This window comes from Typha latifolia, chromosome 3 (genome assembly GCF_019914945.1).
Source record: "Typha latifolia isolate L0001 chromosome 3, TyphaL0001v2, whole genome shotgun sequence".
In the NCBI taxonomy this organism is placed as follows: Eukaryota; Viridiplantae; Streptophyta; class Magnoliopsida; order Poales; family Typhaceae; genus Typha; species Typha latifolia.
This window is the reverse complement of record NC_133088.1, coordinates 14,858,419-14,874,439: the sequence shown is the minus strand read 5'-3', so window position 1 is coordinate 14,874,439 and position 16,021 is coordinate 14,858,419. Positions and strand designations below refer to the sequence as shown.

Here is a 16,021-nt window from a genome sequence, read left to right as displayed (position 1 = left end):
GACATGTAACATGTTTGGATGTTAATAAAATTTATGCCTGTTTACTTGTATCTTTATTTGTAAATAATTTTTTTTTCTTATTTATAAATACAATCAAAATATTATTCTCTTTCTGGAAACGTTAAATCAATCAATGTGTTACACGTTTCTCTCGAAAAGGTGTACTCTCTCCCACCTTTGTGGTGCTTAATGAGTCCCCATGGTCTTGATTAATACCTTTCGTAAAATAGTCTTCCTTCTCAAGTTCCAAGCACTCCACTGCGACGACTTCTGAACTTACCATAACGCGGCACTTCTTTTTTTGATAACTAGGCCGTAGGTAGCCCTGTTTCATTAACACAACGCGGCACATGAGAGCTATATCCTTTACATTACACAAACAATCCCCCAGATACACCCATTTTGGTTGGCGAAAGAAGAAAAATGGCGGGGAAGATGGCCTCTCTCTGCCTCTTCTTCCTAATTCTCATCCTTTTCCCTTTCATAACCATATCTGAAATCACACCAAATGAAACAGAGAAGCAAACGCTTCTACGAATCAAGAGTGATTGGGATAACCCAAATGCACTGGCCTCCTGGAGCAACTTAACCTTTTACTGTTATTGGATTGGAATCCAGTGCTCCTCTAATGGCGCAGTTATCTCGATCTCCTTATCCAACCAAGGCTTACTAGGAGTCTTCTCCGCATCCATTTGCCATCTCAGGAGCCTTTCTTTCCTCGATCTCGGCAATAACAACCTTGGCGGCACCTTCCCCACCTCCCTTTATAATTGCTCCAACCTCCGATACCTCAACCTCTCCAGCAACCTCTTCACCGGCGATCTCTCGGCCGATATCGATCGCCTCTCTTCCCGTCTGACCGACTTCGATCTCGCCTCAAACAACGTCACCAACAGCATCCCACCCGCCATTGGCCGGCTGACGTCTCTCCGATCTCTATACCTCTACAATAACCTCTTCTACGGCACCTTCCCTGCCGAGATCGCCAACCTCTCCGATCTCCAAACCCTCGCCCTCGCATATAATCCCTTCGTGCCGGCGGGGATCCCCGCGGCGTTCGGCAATTTGAGTAAGCTGAGCTTCCTATGGATGACCAGCGCTAATCTGGAGGGCGAGATCCCGAATTCTCTGGGGGGGCTGCCGGCGATGGTGCAACTGGATTTATCCCTAAATTCGTTGACCGGAAGCATCCCTGCGGGAATCTGGAATCTCAAGAATTTGAAATTCTTGTATCTTTACAACAACAAGTTTTCCGGAAATATCCATCTAAATGGCACGATCGGAGCAGAGTTCTTGGAAATCGACGTCTCCAGCAACCAGCTCAACGGATCGATCCCGGAAAGCTTCGGCGATCTCCGGAACCTATCGCTTCTTTTCATGTACTACAACTGGCTCTCCGGCGAGATCCCGGCGAGCATCGGCCTTCTTCCGTCGCTTAGCGATATCCGGCTATTTTACAATAGCTTGACCGGTGTCATGCCGCCGGAATTAGGGAAGTATTCCCCACTACGGAACGTTGAAGTGAGTAACAACATGATCTCAGGCGACCTGCCGGTGGATTTGTGCGCCGGAGGAGTGTTTACTTCTATAGTTGTGTCGAATAACAACATGAGCGGAAAGATTCCGGAATCGCTCGGGAATTGTGTTGCCTTGGAAAACATCCGGATCGAGATGAACTGGTTCTCCGGCGATGTTCCGGTTGGGATCTGGTCAGCGACGAATCTGACGACGGTGGTCATGCATGGTAATGCGCTATCCGGCACACTACCGGACAAATTACCGTGGAATCTCACTTTGCTGGACATCGGGAACAACCGGTTTACGGGCAGCATCCCCTCGTGGGCCCCGAGGCTTCAGGTGTTGAACGCGAGGAACAACCTCTTCTCCGGCGATATCCCGGCATCGATCTCGACTTTGACGTCAATCAAACAGCTCGATCTGAGCCGGAATAGCCTCTCCGGCGAGATCCCGTCTGGGATCGGATTGCTTACGACGCTCATGATACTCGATCTATCGGCGAACAGGCTTTCCGGTGAGATCCCGGGCGAGATCGGAAACCTCAATTTCAACTACCTCAACCTGTCCTCCAACGACCTCTCCGGCGAGATTCCGGCCTCGCTCGACATCCCGACGTATGATACTAGCTTCCTCTCCAACCCACGCCTCTGCTCCGCGGATGCAATCCTAGCAGTCCGCTCCTGCGGCCGCGGATTCGACGGCCTCTCCGGTGGATCGCGGATCCTATTCTTCGTCCTCGGTGCGATGGCCATCCCCATCGCCATGGCCTTCGCCCTCTTCGTGGTAAAGGATTGCCGCAAACGATCCGAAGGCTCAGAATCCGCCATGTGGGAGGTCACCGCCTTCCAGATTCTAAACTTCACGGAGAACGCGATACTTGGCGGTCTCGCGGACGAGAACCTGATCGGGAGCGGTGGGGCCGGTGAGGTGTACCGCATCAACCTAGGAAGTCGTGTAGGAGAGATTGTGGCTGTTAAAAAGATCCATAATGCGAGGAAATTGGACTCGAATTTGGAAAAGCAGTTCCAATCCGAGGTCAAGATCTTGGGCTCGATCAGGCACGCGAATATTGTCAAGCTGCTGTGCTGCATCTCGAGCGTTGATTCCAAGCTGCTCGTGTACGAATACATGGGGAATGGGAGCTTGGACAGATGGATACATAAGACAAGTGGAGGTCAATCCGAGCCGTTAGATTGGCCTACGAGGATCCAGATCGCCGTCGGTGCGGCGAGGGGGTTGTGCTACATGCACCACGAGTGCTCCCCGGCTATCGTGCACCGTGACGTGAAGTCGGGCAATATCTTATTGGATTCGGAGTTTAGAGCTCGGATTGCAGATTTCGGCTTAGCCCGGATGATAGTGAAGGCTGACGAGCCCAATACCGTGTCGGCAGTAGCAGGAACCTTTGGATACATGGCTCCAGGTGTGACAAATTATTCTTTATACTAGTAATTACTCCATTTCTACTACTATGATCTATAACAACATAGACATCAAAGTCATAAACTACATTTTATCATAAGCAATACTAGTAACGTACAAATTTACAAGAATATAGCTTACATAACGAACATAAATATAAGAGGCGATGCTTGGAGTAATTCAGAATATATGTATTCTAACAATTTTGCTTTGAGCGTTATCTGACATTGAGCGTCTTATGTTATATATCCTGCAGAGTGTGCATACACAAGAAAAGTGAACGAGAAAGTCGACGTATATAGCTTCGGGGTTGTTCTTCTAGAGCTGACTACCGGAAGAAAAGCCAACGACGGTGCCGGCGACCACGGGTATTTAGCAGAATGGGCATGGCAGCACTTGCAAAAGGGCAATGACATATCCGATGCTGTAGCGGAGGAAATCAAAGAGCCGTCGTACATGACGCAGATCGAGGCCGTGTTCAAGTTGGGTATCGTATGCACAGCCACTTTGCCTTCAATAAGACCGACCATGAAGTCGGTTTTAGATATGTTACTATGGTGTGACCAAATGCGTAATGTAAGTGGAGTGGGTCGGACCTAAGCCCGACCCTGAGCTGATTGTTTACCGGGTTGATGGGTCGGACTTGGATTGAGCTACAAATAGCTAGGGCAAGCTTGGGCTTTTACAAAAAATTATCGAGACGGGTTTGGACTTGGGCCTACCAGAGACCGGCCGGGCTTAGAGTCAGGCCCGATCCGAATACCACCCGACCCGAGCAATGATCAGGTCTATAATTTTAGTGGGGCTGATCACGAACAACTTATAAGTTCCTCGAGCGTTGTTTGCTTAAACCAACTTGTATTTCGAAAAGGATTTAAAAATCCCCAATCAACCTTCTGTCAGTCTTATCCTTTCCTTCGACGCTAGGGTTTGCTCTCAAGCTTTCCTTCGTCGTCGTCTTCTCTGTTGAAATTAGGGTTTACTCCCTCCATGGATGCACAGAGAGCTCTGCTTGATGAACTCATGGGTTCAGGTAATACCTTGCGATTCACCTCCTAGACCCCGTTTCTTTTATCTATTTCCGTATGTTTACTTTCTATGGTACTCCTAGCCCGAAATCTCACGGAGGAGGAGAAGAAAGGGTACAAGGAGATTAAATGGGACGATAAGGAGGTCTGCGGTGCCTTCATGGTGCGATTCTGCCCTCACGATCTGTTCGTCAATACAAAGAGCGATCTCGGTATGTCTTTCGAGCTTTGCACTATGTAATATCGCATTTGGTTTCGGATTTCTCATTATTACTCTCTTTTATCAGGACCTTGCCCCAAAATTCATGATCTTAAGCTCAAGGAAAGGTAACAACTGATTCCTCTTCTTTTATCAGGACCTTACCCATCTGCGATCTATTTTATTTAGTCTTTGGTTATAGTTTCAATAATGTTGTCTGAGACTTTGTTGTTGTTATATGGTTGTTCATAACCTAGTCATCACAATGACTGACCTTAGCTGATGATCAAGTATATTTTTCTTTCATATTGATTACTCTATGATTGGAAGAGCGCTTTTGAAGCTAGCTGGTTTATATTTCATGTAGGAGCAAACTTTAATATGAGTTACTGGCGCTCTATGCTAAATATGACATTTGGAGTTCTCTGGCTGTTGCATTGTTTTTCTTTGGAGGTAACTGGCTTACACTCTATCATCAGGTCCTCGTGTGAAACAGTTGATGATATATGTTCCTTCTATGCTTAATGTATGCCATCAAATGTAGTTAGGGTTAAGCAGTTTTCTCTTCTGGGAATAGTCCAGCTTTTGAGCTTGGCAATTTCTGAGAGTTCAAAAAGTTTTCTGCAGATCAATATTTGGTAGGTCCAGTAGATAATGTTGTGTATTGTGGATTAGACTGCAACATCTATATAGTCATGATATATCTGGATAGTTATTATCTAGAAAACATAGAAATGCTGGTGCTGATGTTGAGTGAAGTGATAGGGTTAGCCTGTGCTATGAACCAGTAGCACTTCGGGTGCTGTAGCGTGGTCTTGACATAATTCTTCTTTTAGCTATAGCTTTTGGCTATATATATATGTAAATTGCCAAGCTCAAAAGCTGGACTATTCCCAGAAGAGAAAACTTCTTGAACATACATTTTCCACTCTATCAATGAAAAATATTGATATAACAGTATACCTAAGAAAAAATAAATGTTTAGAAAGGAAAACTGATTTTTCACAATGTAGGATATTGCTGGGTTGGAACTGATTTTTGTGGAAAAGAAGAGAAAAGTGTTTTGTATGGAAAAGCAAAGTCTTACCATCCAGTGCTTTCTCAGAATGAGAAAATGAGTTAACTTTGTTTTGATATTTGGGGAAGAGTGGCCTGATATTTTGAAGAGCTTAGGAAGGTTCTCTTAGGTCTTAGTAAAGATTCCATGGTAACGAGATTTGGCATTTTCCCTGACAATGTAAAGGTTTCCAAACTTCAGTTCTCTTGTGAAGTGTGTAGGATTCAGTTTCCTGTGAAGTGTGTATGTAAATATTCTTTTTCTAGTAGTCTATTGTAGCTTTAGAACACTTATATTTTCAATGTTTGCTGTTCTTCTATATTATGCCATCTGGACATTGCATGAGGCTTATAAAGCATGTTGCCATGGGCTGCATCAATATTCCAATAATCAGGTTAGGTACATAATCATGGTAACACTATAAAGTTTAAAGAAGGGAAGGTAAATGAAAGATAATATTTATTATCGATAATTTTTCAACGGTAACTTTATATGCACCTCTTAAATACAAACTAGGTACTTCTTAACTTTGTTGTTTGGTTGTTAAACATGGATAAAATTGTAATTATTATCTTAAATAGATTTATGAAATGTGTTTGGTTATTGAACTGAATAAGTATGGTTAATAAGGTTATTTTAAGATGAAAATACTAAAATGCTCTCTTAAAGATAGCGTCAAGCTGAAGAAGAGAACTAAGATGAATATACAACTTGCTATGAAAATATAATTGTTTTTAGTTTTTTACTAGTCATTTTTAATAGATGACAAATATTTTAGACCAAAACTAGTGTTGCGATCGTAAAATCGAGTCTTTTGAAGGACATAGAGAGCATTATGTGGACAGTGAGGGGAGTGCTACATTGTTGTAGTGTCATCATTCACCAATCATATGATGTGCAAATTGCAAATAATGCATCAGCTGTTTCTGGATTACTATATTTATGGTCCTTGAAGGAATAAATTTAAAGGAGTCTCGAAGCAAGATTTAGAATATACAACATTATTGGAGGGTTAACAACAAATGCGAAAAAGATAGGAGAAGTCTTGGCACAATAATTCTAAGATAGAAGAGATAAAAAACTGTGAAATTGTTTAGTTGAACCCAAATCTGACCAAGAAAATGGAGTTGCATTCATCTACGTACTCTATGCTTGCGGCTTCTTAGCTACCCTATGTTTGAAGCAAAATACTTGAGATTATATACAGCTCCTTTCTATACATTATTGTTACAACATAACTCTATTCACTTGTCCTGTTCGCACTTCTTATGGGAGGTAAATTTGGTGATTTACAGTTTTGAAAAGTCCCCAAGACATGATGCTTATGTTCCAAGATTTGAAGCGGAGCTTGCACAATTTTGTGAGAAACTGGTAAGATTATTACAGCTAGTGGAGCATATCTTACTTGCAAAGTTGAATCCTTGATAAAGACATATTCTGTTTCTATTGCAGGTGATGGACTTGGACAGAAAAGTTAGACGTGGTCGGGACCGTCTTGCCCAAGAGGTAGAAATAACACCTCCTACAATTCCAGGTGAGAAGTCTGAGCAGCTAGCTGTGCTAGAAGAAAAGATCAAGAAGTTGTTGGAACAAGTTGAGACACTTGGTGAAGCTGGAAAAGTTGATGAAGCAGAGGCACTTATGAGGAAGGTGCTGCATAAAGTGTCCGATGTTATCCTTTCTACTTATGTCTTTACATTACTCAACATCCTAATTGATGGACCTTCTATTTCAGGTTGATACGCTAAATGCTGAGAAAACAGCCTTAACTCAACAATCAAGTGATAAGGTTATGATGCTTCCACAGGAAAAGAAGATGGCACTTTGTGAGATATGTGGTTCATTTTTGGTAGCTAACGATGCTGCTGAGAGGACGCAATCTCATGTAACTGGGAAACAGCATATCGGTTATGGGATGGTGAGGGATTTTCTAATTGAATTCAAGGTATGGTATCAAACATACGAATTTTTTTTCGAACACTAGAGATCTGTTGGAATAGAATAGTCGGCTTATTTCTGATTTGCTCTTCAGGCTGCAAAGGAAAAAGCAAAGGAAGAAGAGAGGCTAGCAAAGGAGAAAGAGGCAGAGGAACGGCGGAAACAGAGGGAGAAGGAAAATGAGAATAGAGGCAGAGGGAATGATACAGTGGGAAGAGAAAGGTCTGGAGACCGAGATAGGGACCGCAATCGATACCGTGAACGTAGCTCTGAAAGAGAAAGATCTCGTGAATGGAGTGGAAGAGGAAGCAAGGATGGAGGGAGAGGGTCTGATTTCAGGCATGATCATTATAGGAATGGGAGGGAGTCAGATAGGGGGAGATTTAGAGATAGGAATGGAGATATGCCACGAGATAGGACTAGAGGGAGGAGCAGGTCCCATTCTCCTGTCAGACATTCTTATAGAAGGTCATCAAGAAGCCCAGTTCGACAGTAATAGCTGATATTATAGATAGTTTTTCAAGTTCTGGGACTGAAGAGGTAGACCATTATGTCTCTTTTCTTAAATATGCACCTGATGTGCTTAAATTGAAGAGCTTCATTGTTAAAACTCTCTTCTATTCTAACAGCTCTCTTGAAATCCTACGGTCTTCCTAGTAGAGGAAAAACATTTGAGGTAGGTATTACTTATCTTCTGTACCTTGATAAGTTTGAGTTGTTTCTTGTTGCCATGATTCTTTCATATGGATGTTTGGAGCTTCATTCTCAGAGTTTAGACATGTGCACTAGCATTTCATCATCATTATTAGGTTGGCTGTTCAAATATGGTAACATGAATGATGGGACTACCAACAAAGCTGATTGTTAATCAGCTTATAAGAGGTAACGCGTGATCTCAAGCTTTTAATTTAGTTGTTGTAGGCCTCTAAGTAAGTTAACATACCTCCAGTTTCTGGTAAATATCATTTTCTTTTGGTTTGCTTTTTTTACTTGAGGATGGTTATTAATTAGTTCTCCAGGAGAGTCATCTTTTTTTTAAAGGAAATTATTTTAGTTTCTTGTTTTTAGCACCTGTTATCTGTCAAATAGAAAAACAGTACATTTCGACTATCATCAACTCTGTAAATAATGTCTTTTTATTTTTGCACTTCTTTCATGGATGCTTAAACAATGATAGTGTGGTTTATCTTTCTGATTTTCTCCAAAACATCACGGGAGATAGTGAGATGATATATCGAAGGGGGAGATTTGGTAGTTTGTTCTAAGAATGAAAATTATACGAGCCTACTAGTAATTTTCGACCATGCCCTTTCGCCAGCACTTGGACAAGTTGATCATTTGCTGTCCAGCTGAATTTGGTCAGGAGCTGATTCAAGATCCGATTGAAAGTTCCAGAGGAGGTCAGTTATGATCTCTTTCCTGCCCCTGCTATACAACAGAGAAACACTATAGATTTGATGGATCAAGGGGGACAGAATAACTTCTATCTCCTTCTAATTTGCAAATTGTGCATTGGCATTATTAAGCATGTTGCTAGTGAACTATGAGCAGGAAGAGTTTCCACGAGCTGCAAGTCCAGTGCTGGCTGAAATGCACAATGGAGCTATTGAATCCAGTCTATGGTATTAGCTGATCTATGTTTCGCAGCTTCGACCCTATTGTTGATTCATAAGCAATCTCTTATCTTTGGTCAGTTTGAAATATAATTAGGAGTCAGACAGAATGAATTCTTTCTGGTAGGTTTTGTGAATTTTAACTGATTGGTTCTGTTGGAAGGAGTGATTAGTGGTCTATAAATTCAAATTTTGATTGAAATGTAACGTAAGACCACTACCTTTCCTGTGGTGTCATCGTACAGAATTCCTTGGGCGTATTTCTCTCTTCATGGCCGTCAGACCTAACATAGAATGATAGAAGCTCCTTCATATGTATTCCACTGATCGTGCTGTCGTTAGATTTGGTACTTGCGTGCATGGTAGATTGCCTGAGTCTGTCTTACTAAATCTTCACATGCATTCTGGCCTCGTTAAGTAGAATGATATACGTACATGTTTTTGGGTCATGATGTATAAAACTTCTACTACGTAGTACGTTAAAAAATCTTGATTTGAATTTGAACTGGTTGGGTATATCCTCTAACCTACTGTTGACGTCTTTTTTAAGCTTAAATATGAGAGGAAGCTGGAGAACGGTGGTCGTGGATTAAACACTTTGCAACTGAGTCATGCAAAGAGATTTACCATCACATTGGAGGGCGTCCCTACACTCAAAACTGATCTATCGTTCTATGCCAAATTGATTAGCTCTTTTCAGTTGCATAGGAAGGAGCTATTAATACCAAGAAATTAGTGAGGATGATATAATTGCATAATAATATATCCTCCTTGGTAATATGCCACCTTATTACAACATTAAACTAGAAGAACACCTCAACAACCAACAAGAATGAGAATTATTGGATTTGTGAATGGGATCTGAATAGCTGCTCCACAGAAGATCCAATAAAGTCATTTAAATGTTCTTTCTTAAGCATCAAGTTGCTGATTAAATTACCAGCGGATAATTTTTTATTATTTGTTTCTGTTGGGTGGTCGTATTAGGTGTGACAGCCAGCCTAGATATTAGCAATCTGAATTCGAATCAAACAATTTCCATAACACTTCTTCACCTTGTGGAAAGCAATAATTAATCATGTATTGATGTTGTTAATATAACAAATTATTTTTTTAATAGGTGGTAGGAAATTGATGCAAGTTTGGAGAGACATTCAATTTTCCTAACTACTCGAGCAGGTAAAGCTAATAAGAAGAAAAATAATAAAGAAATAATAATAGCAATAACATAATAGTAAAGCGTAAACTAATACCCCTTGAATTATTATCATTTCTACATTCGCCTCATTATTATTTTTTTGTAATTTATAACAAATCTTCTTAGTGTTTTTTTAGTTTATTCGTTACAAATAGACATGTCTATCGTAAGATCAATTTTAAGACCACTTTATTATTATTTAAAAAGAATAGCTTGAGGATGATCATTTGATATTTTTTTCTATTAACACTATCAAAGGTGAGATATTTTTCATAATTTAGGAAGGTCAAATTGTGTTAAAAGTAGAAATGAGCAATAGTTTAGCAGATCATTTAGCAGATCTCAGTATAATTATCCTAAATATTTTAGGGATCCTAAATAGTTCCAGGTCTAGGTGTCCCAAAATTTTACTCATCATCATTAGGGGACGAATTATTTTTCATAGTTTAGGGAGTTAATATTTAAAACTTTTGTAATTCAACCATTCAAATTTTCATACCGACACCCTATTATTATTATTATTATTATTATTTTACATAACTACCATTAACCTCAGTTTGTAATTTATACAATCTACTAATTAAATAACTAAAATATTCTTGGAAAACTTTATTTGAAAAATGGTTAAATTTATTTAACTCATAATATCATATGAAGATAATTGGAAGAAAAAAAAAAGAACTAGTCTTTGCTACAAGTACAAAATCCTCAAAAGACAAAAGTGTTATAAAAAATAGTGAAAATATAGGGTCTGATTTAAAAAGTTCCCTATAAAGTACGATGCCAGTGGGCAATGGCTAACATAATATTAACTTTGTAATCCGACTCAAATATGCACAATGTTGGAAACTCTAGAATTAAAAGGAAGAGTAATAAAAGGGAAAGAAAATAAAGACTCCTCACCTTTCCCGTTTCCACAATCCCCACCTTTTCTCGTCTCCTGGTTTCCCCACTTTCCCCCTCTCCTCGGTACTGGAAAAACCACTTCCGGACTCGAGGGAAAGTAAACTTGCGCCTCTCCCCTCCTCTTCGATTCTTCTCTCTCTCGCTGAGATCGAATTCGAGGATGAGCACCAAAGAAATTCTTGCGATCGAGCCGGTTGAGCTCAAATTTCCTTGTAAGATATCTTGAGATTTCTCTTCTCATCCCAATCCGAATTCCATCACAAGATTCGAGTAGTTATATCTTCTGCTGTGGATTTTGATTGGTTTTTGTTTTCGTATTTTCTGTCTTTCTTTTGATATTTCTCCGATTGCGTCGGCCTGCGTTGGTTTGGATTTGAATTCGAGAAGTCGAATTAAAGAAACAGATCTCGTGCTCTCTTCAGCTATTAAACAAGACTGATGAGTACGTGGCCTTTAAGGTAAACAAAATTTTATTTTGGTTTCATCTTTCGCGTTTCTTTATATCAGTATTGAAACCCTAGAAAACAGGTGAAACTTTATTATTATTCTTTTCAAATTTAGGTCAAGACTACGAGCCCGAAGAAGTACTGTGTTAGGCCCAATGCGGGGATCGTGTTGCCCAGATCTACCTGCGGTGTTATTGGTATGTTCTACCTCGATTTTTGCCCAAAATTTCATTTTTTTTTTCTTTTTTGTTCATTTTCGTTCAATGAAGATCTTGAATATGATTCAGTTACAATGCAAGCGCAACGGGAAGCTCCTCCTGACATGCAGTGCAAGGACAAATTTCTTGTTCAGAGTGTTATCGTGAAAGAAGGTGCTATGGTGCAGGATATTACCCCCGAAATGGTACTTGACTATTCATTCCCGTATTTTCATCAATTATAGGTTCTTTTAGGCCGTTATGTTTTCATATGTGGAGTTTGGTCTTGTTTAGTTTACGAAAGAGTCAGGCAATGTGGTGGATGAGGTGAAGTTGAGAGTTGTGTATGCGCCGCCGCCACAACCACCATCGCCAGTGCCTGAAGGATCAGAGGAGGGTACGTCTCCTAGGGCATCTGTGTCAGATAATGGGAATTTGAGTTCTGCAGATTTAACTGCTGTAAGTATTCAAGCAGCTTGGTATTTTGAATATTTTTTGGACTAGTTCTTGGGAATGTAGATTGATTGCTGTTATGATATGATTCCAGGCAACAATAGCATACGAGGAACATGAAGAAAAATCTTCTGAGGTGAGCTCCATTTGAACTCGCTTCTCAAGCAATGGGTGTTTGTGGTACTTTACTTCTGTAGTGTGTTATAGATGTATCAGTATCTCAGCATTTGCAAATATACAAATGCCCTTTCTGTCCTAATGTGAGATCTCCAAGGCACTTCCCATGCTAAGATTTGTTTTGTGGCTTGTCACCTATTAGTATCTATCTGCTGAATCCTTGAAAAAAGTTGAAATATCTGCTGTCAGCTAGAAACTATAGCATTTAGCACTGGGACTTGATAGAGTATTTTTATTGTTTTTTCTGTGATTAAAAGTTGTCACCTAAATGATAAATGATCAGGTGTCTACATTCCATTTCATGCATTTTACCTTCTTTTATACCCTGGTTGCACACATCTTCTCTCCCTTATTGTTGCTGAACTGGTTTTATTGTTTTGTTAACCTGATTGTCGACCACTTTATGGAGATTTTTTTTGCCACGTCAGTATGTATATATATATATATATATATATCTTTATTTTAATTAATCTGCAGATTTTATCAACAGTCTCAATCTAATATTTGCTTCTGGGTACTGCTAGATAACTTTGGACTAGCTTGAAATTTTCGAGTTTTGACATCTTGAGTGCTTCTGGTTTCCGTTATAGTTCGGCAACTCTTACATATGTGATAGTCACCATTTCGCACATATCAGCTGATATGATAGATCCATCATTAATCATTCTTTACTGTTGTCTGCTGCCTTTTTATTGGTCTGAAAATATTAGCAAACTGTTTTGTCAGACTATATTACAGTTTTAGGGATTTCCTGCTTTATATCATATATTGTTTGCAAAACCATCGGTTCTCCATCTTCACTCATGCTTTACTAGTGTGCTGGCTTGTTATGTTGGTCTAAAAATTTTTACAACCTATTTTAGCAGACTAGATTACAACTTTGGGGACTTCCTGTTTTATATATTTATCATTTGCCGAGTCAATGCTTCCATAAAGATATTTATGATGTATATTTGCCAGTCAATTAAATGATTACTAAAATTTGAATGGCTGAAGTACTGCTATCCAAATATTTCTCCTGATCTGATTATCTTAAATCACACTTTTCGACAGGACTGACTTTTCTGAAATCTTGTTGTTGCACCCGAACCCACGTCTCAGTTACTCTCTCTCTCTCTCTCTCTCTCTCTCTCTCTCTCTCTCTCTCTCTCTCATGAGAACTCTGCTTCCTAACTCTTGCAACCAAATTATTTTCTTGGCCTTCTCTTGGTGTGGATAACTTTTATCTCATAAAGACACGAGTTGGTTTGCAGGATTTCTTGTGATGCTAGTCTTGCAAGTTCAATTCCAACAAGATCCATACAAATCTTGCTAACAGGTTATTCGGTTATACTGTAGCATATGAACTGGTAGGAGTATACGTTGATGACTCTTGTCAGTTGAATATCTCATTTTGAACCCTCTTCCTGTTCATCAATAAGCTTTAAGGACACTGCATGAGCATGTATTCCTTATATATTTGTGGTCTACTATGTGCATGATTTCATTTCCATTCGCTATACTCTCTTATGATTGGCTGCCCTTCTTTATGTTGGGTCATAGAAAAGCAATTGGTTCAGAGACATTGTTTCTGCCTCATTTAGTTTAGTTTTAAAGTTGGTATTGTCACACTCAGGTCAAAAGATAGCTTGTTTACTTTTTCCTGTCATGGGAAAATGATAGAACTAGAGATGAGGCATCTTGGAGATTCTGTATTTAAGATAAGGTAATAACAGTCTCTGTTAATGCATAATGCCTGATTGTACGCATCAATTATCAACAGCGACCAAGTTATCAAATGTGCATTCTTAGTTAACCAGTTGATTTTTCACCTCTAGGAGTCAAATGTGCAGGAGCAAGTATGTTAACAAATCCTCTTGGTATAGTTGTGTGGGAACTGTTAGACAGTAAGATGACAAAATTTTAATTGGAAGACTCAACTGTAATACTGGAACGAAGAGAAAAGCAAGTTCTGGATTCATTCTGAAATGCAGAAGCTATTTTCCTCGATTTTGGTTTATTCATACTTATATGCATAATTTCTAATATTTCACATGATAAGCATGGAAGCCGATGAAGTAAGCAATAATAGAATGGAGACTTTAAAAATCTCTTTCAGGATAATAGAAGGAAAATGAAGCACGCGAAAGAGAAAATTTGACTAAGATGTTATTACATACTACTTGAAAACTATGCATCACCAAAGTTTGATTAAGATGTCACACAGGATTTAAAATTATCCAAGCGATGCTCCTCTTCTGCCTTGAAGTATAGTTGCTGTTAAATCAACGGGCGCTTCCTTACTATGTGTTTTAGCTTATGTGACCATGCTAAGTCCATAGAACATGACTCTTTGCGTTCTTGTTTTACTCTGTATAAAAATCTGGTCTTTCCACCATGTCTTATACTGACTGAATGATAAAGTATCACCATTTTGATATACAACCTCACATTCCGTAGGTTTGCTTGTAACTTCTCTTTTCTTGTTTGTAAGCTTCTTGAATCCTCAGAGTCTATAGGTTGATTGGATAGACAAGTTGCCAGCTATCTCCTGTAATCCCACCTGAAACAGACTAGCCAACCATCAGTAGGCAATTAGGCACAAAGCCCACTACATGCAACCCAACAGGAAAGAGGGTACTAAGGCCAAAATTGCAGAATCAGTTCTGCATATAAGCTAATACTGCATTAAATATCCTGTGTATAACTAACATTTTTCTCATGATTTTCGTTATTCTAGATAAGATAATAGAATTGTATTTTGGAACAATCTGATACTTTATCCTTTTATCTATTTGGTTCTCCCTGATGTTGTAAATCCATTATTTACTTGGATCTTTTATTTGTTTACAGGCAACTACCTTAATTTCAAGATTGACCGAGGAAAAGAGTACTGCTATTCAGCAGAACAAGAAGCTTCGACAAGAATTGGTTAGTATCAGATTTTATATATCATTTATAATATGTCCATTGGCTGTACTCCTTAATCGGTAACTCTGTTTGAAGTTATTGAATTTGAATGATACTGTTTGTATTTGGCACTGGCCATTTATGTAGCATTCTACCACAGGCACATTGCAAATTTGTTGCCACATGCATATCATGGTCGCTGCCTCTTAGGTTATTTACCTTTATTAATCCAAAGAAATAAAGCAGGTGTTATCATAAGAATAATGTTCTCCGCTCATACAGGTTAATAGTATTTCATAGCTTAAACAAGTCTTGCTTATGCCAGATTAGGCATTATGTCGAGTGGCAATGTGGCCAACTTCAGTAAGGCCCCGTGAAAAAGAGAACTGCTACTCCCAAACTGGTGTATATACTGCCTGATCGAGGAGTTTGGCTCTTTTATTGGCATACTTTTGGTTGAGATTTTCCTTTGTGTTTTCTGACTAGTTTTTTTTTTTTTTATCTTGACATACAGGATCTCCTAAGGCGGGAAGTCAACAAGCAGCGTGGTGGTTTCTCGTTCATATTTGTCGTGATCGTCGTGCTGCTTGGCATCATTCTAGGCTATCTGGTGAAGACATAACCATGTTGATTGCACGCCTTAACCATTCCTCTGGACAAATCAAAATAATTTGTCATACTTATTAGTTGCCTCAGCCATTTGTATACCTTAGAGCGTGCTCACTTAGGGTTTGATGTGTTCTTTGTGTTAATTCAGCGGGAAATGAGTTTATTTATCATCTGCTGTGGTCAGTTGAGAGTCATTTTGCTAACCTTAGCCTTATATATTCTGTTATGTATGCGTGAAGGTCAGAGGACCCAACTTTTTCAATAAACCACCTCTGCTTGTAGTGACTAGCTCTTTTGTTTTATCAAGTAATGGAATCAACGTTCCGTTTTAGATGATTGTAGTTAATAATGTAATGAGCAACTGATTTAAA

At 39.5% G+C, this 16,021-nt stretch overlaps 3 protein-coding genes across 5 annotated transcripts; all 3 read left to right on the top strand.

Annotated features, from left to right (window-relative positions):
* Positions 1-3: 3 nt before the first annotated feature.
* LOC140784354 (uncharacterized) lies at positions 4-3,842 on the top strand. Its single transcript, XM_073131715.1, has 2 exons — positions 4-2,941; positions 3,197-3,842. The coding sequence occupies exons 1-2, from the start codon at positions 424-426 to the stop codon at positions 3,538-3,540; spliced, it is 2,862 nt and encodes a 953-aa protein (XP_072987816.1). The 5' UTR covers positions 4-423; the 3' UTR covers positions 3,541-3,842.
* On the top strand, positions 3,779-8,309 carry LOC140784355 (uncharacterized). Of its 2 annotated transcripts, XM_073131717.1 has the most exons (8): positions 3,779-3,973; positions 4,052-4,180; positions 4,256-4,295; positions 6,520-6,595; positions 6,677-6,874; positions 6,960-7,169; positions 7,257-7,702; positions 7,792-8,309. In XM_073131717.1, the coding sequence occupies exons 1-7, from the start codon at positions 3,931-3,933 to the stop codon at positions 7,656-7,658; spliced, it is 1,098 nt and encodes a 365-aa protein (XP_072987818.1). In that variant the 5' UTR covers positions 3,779-3,930; the 3' UTR covers positions 7,659-7,702; positions 7,792-8,309. The 2 variants fall into 2 exon arrangements, with proteins under 2 accessions (XP_072987818.1, XP_072987817.1); XM_073131716.1 differs by having other exon boundaries at positions 7,257-8,309.
* Positions 8,310-10,807: 2,498 nt separating this feature from the next.
* Positions 10,808-15,981, top strand: LOC140784358 (vesicle-associated protein 1-1-like). Of its 2 annotated transcripts, XM_073131724.1 has the most exons (8): positions 10,808-11,091; positions 11,267-11,337; positions 11,441-11,522; positions 11,613-11,728; positions 11,817-11,981; positions 12,070-12,111; positions 14,985-15,062; positions 15,556-15,981. In XM_073131724.1, exons 1-8 carry the CDS (start codon positions 11,040-11,042, stop codon positions 15,661-15,663), a joined length of 714 nt encoding a protein of 237 aa, XP_072987825.1. In that variant the 5' UTR covers positions 10,808-11,039; the 3' UTR covers positions 15,664-15,981. The 2 variants fall into 2 exon arrangements, with proteins under 2 accessions (XP_072987825.1, XP_072987824.1); XM_073131723.1 differs by having other exon boundaries at positions 10,881-11,091; positions 11,441-11,728.
* The last annotated feature ends 40 nt before the right edge of the window (positions 15,982-16,021 follow it).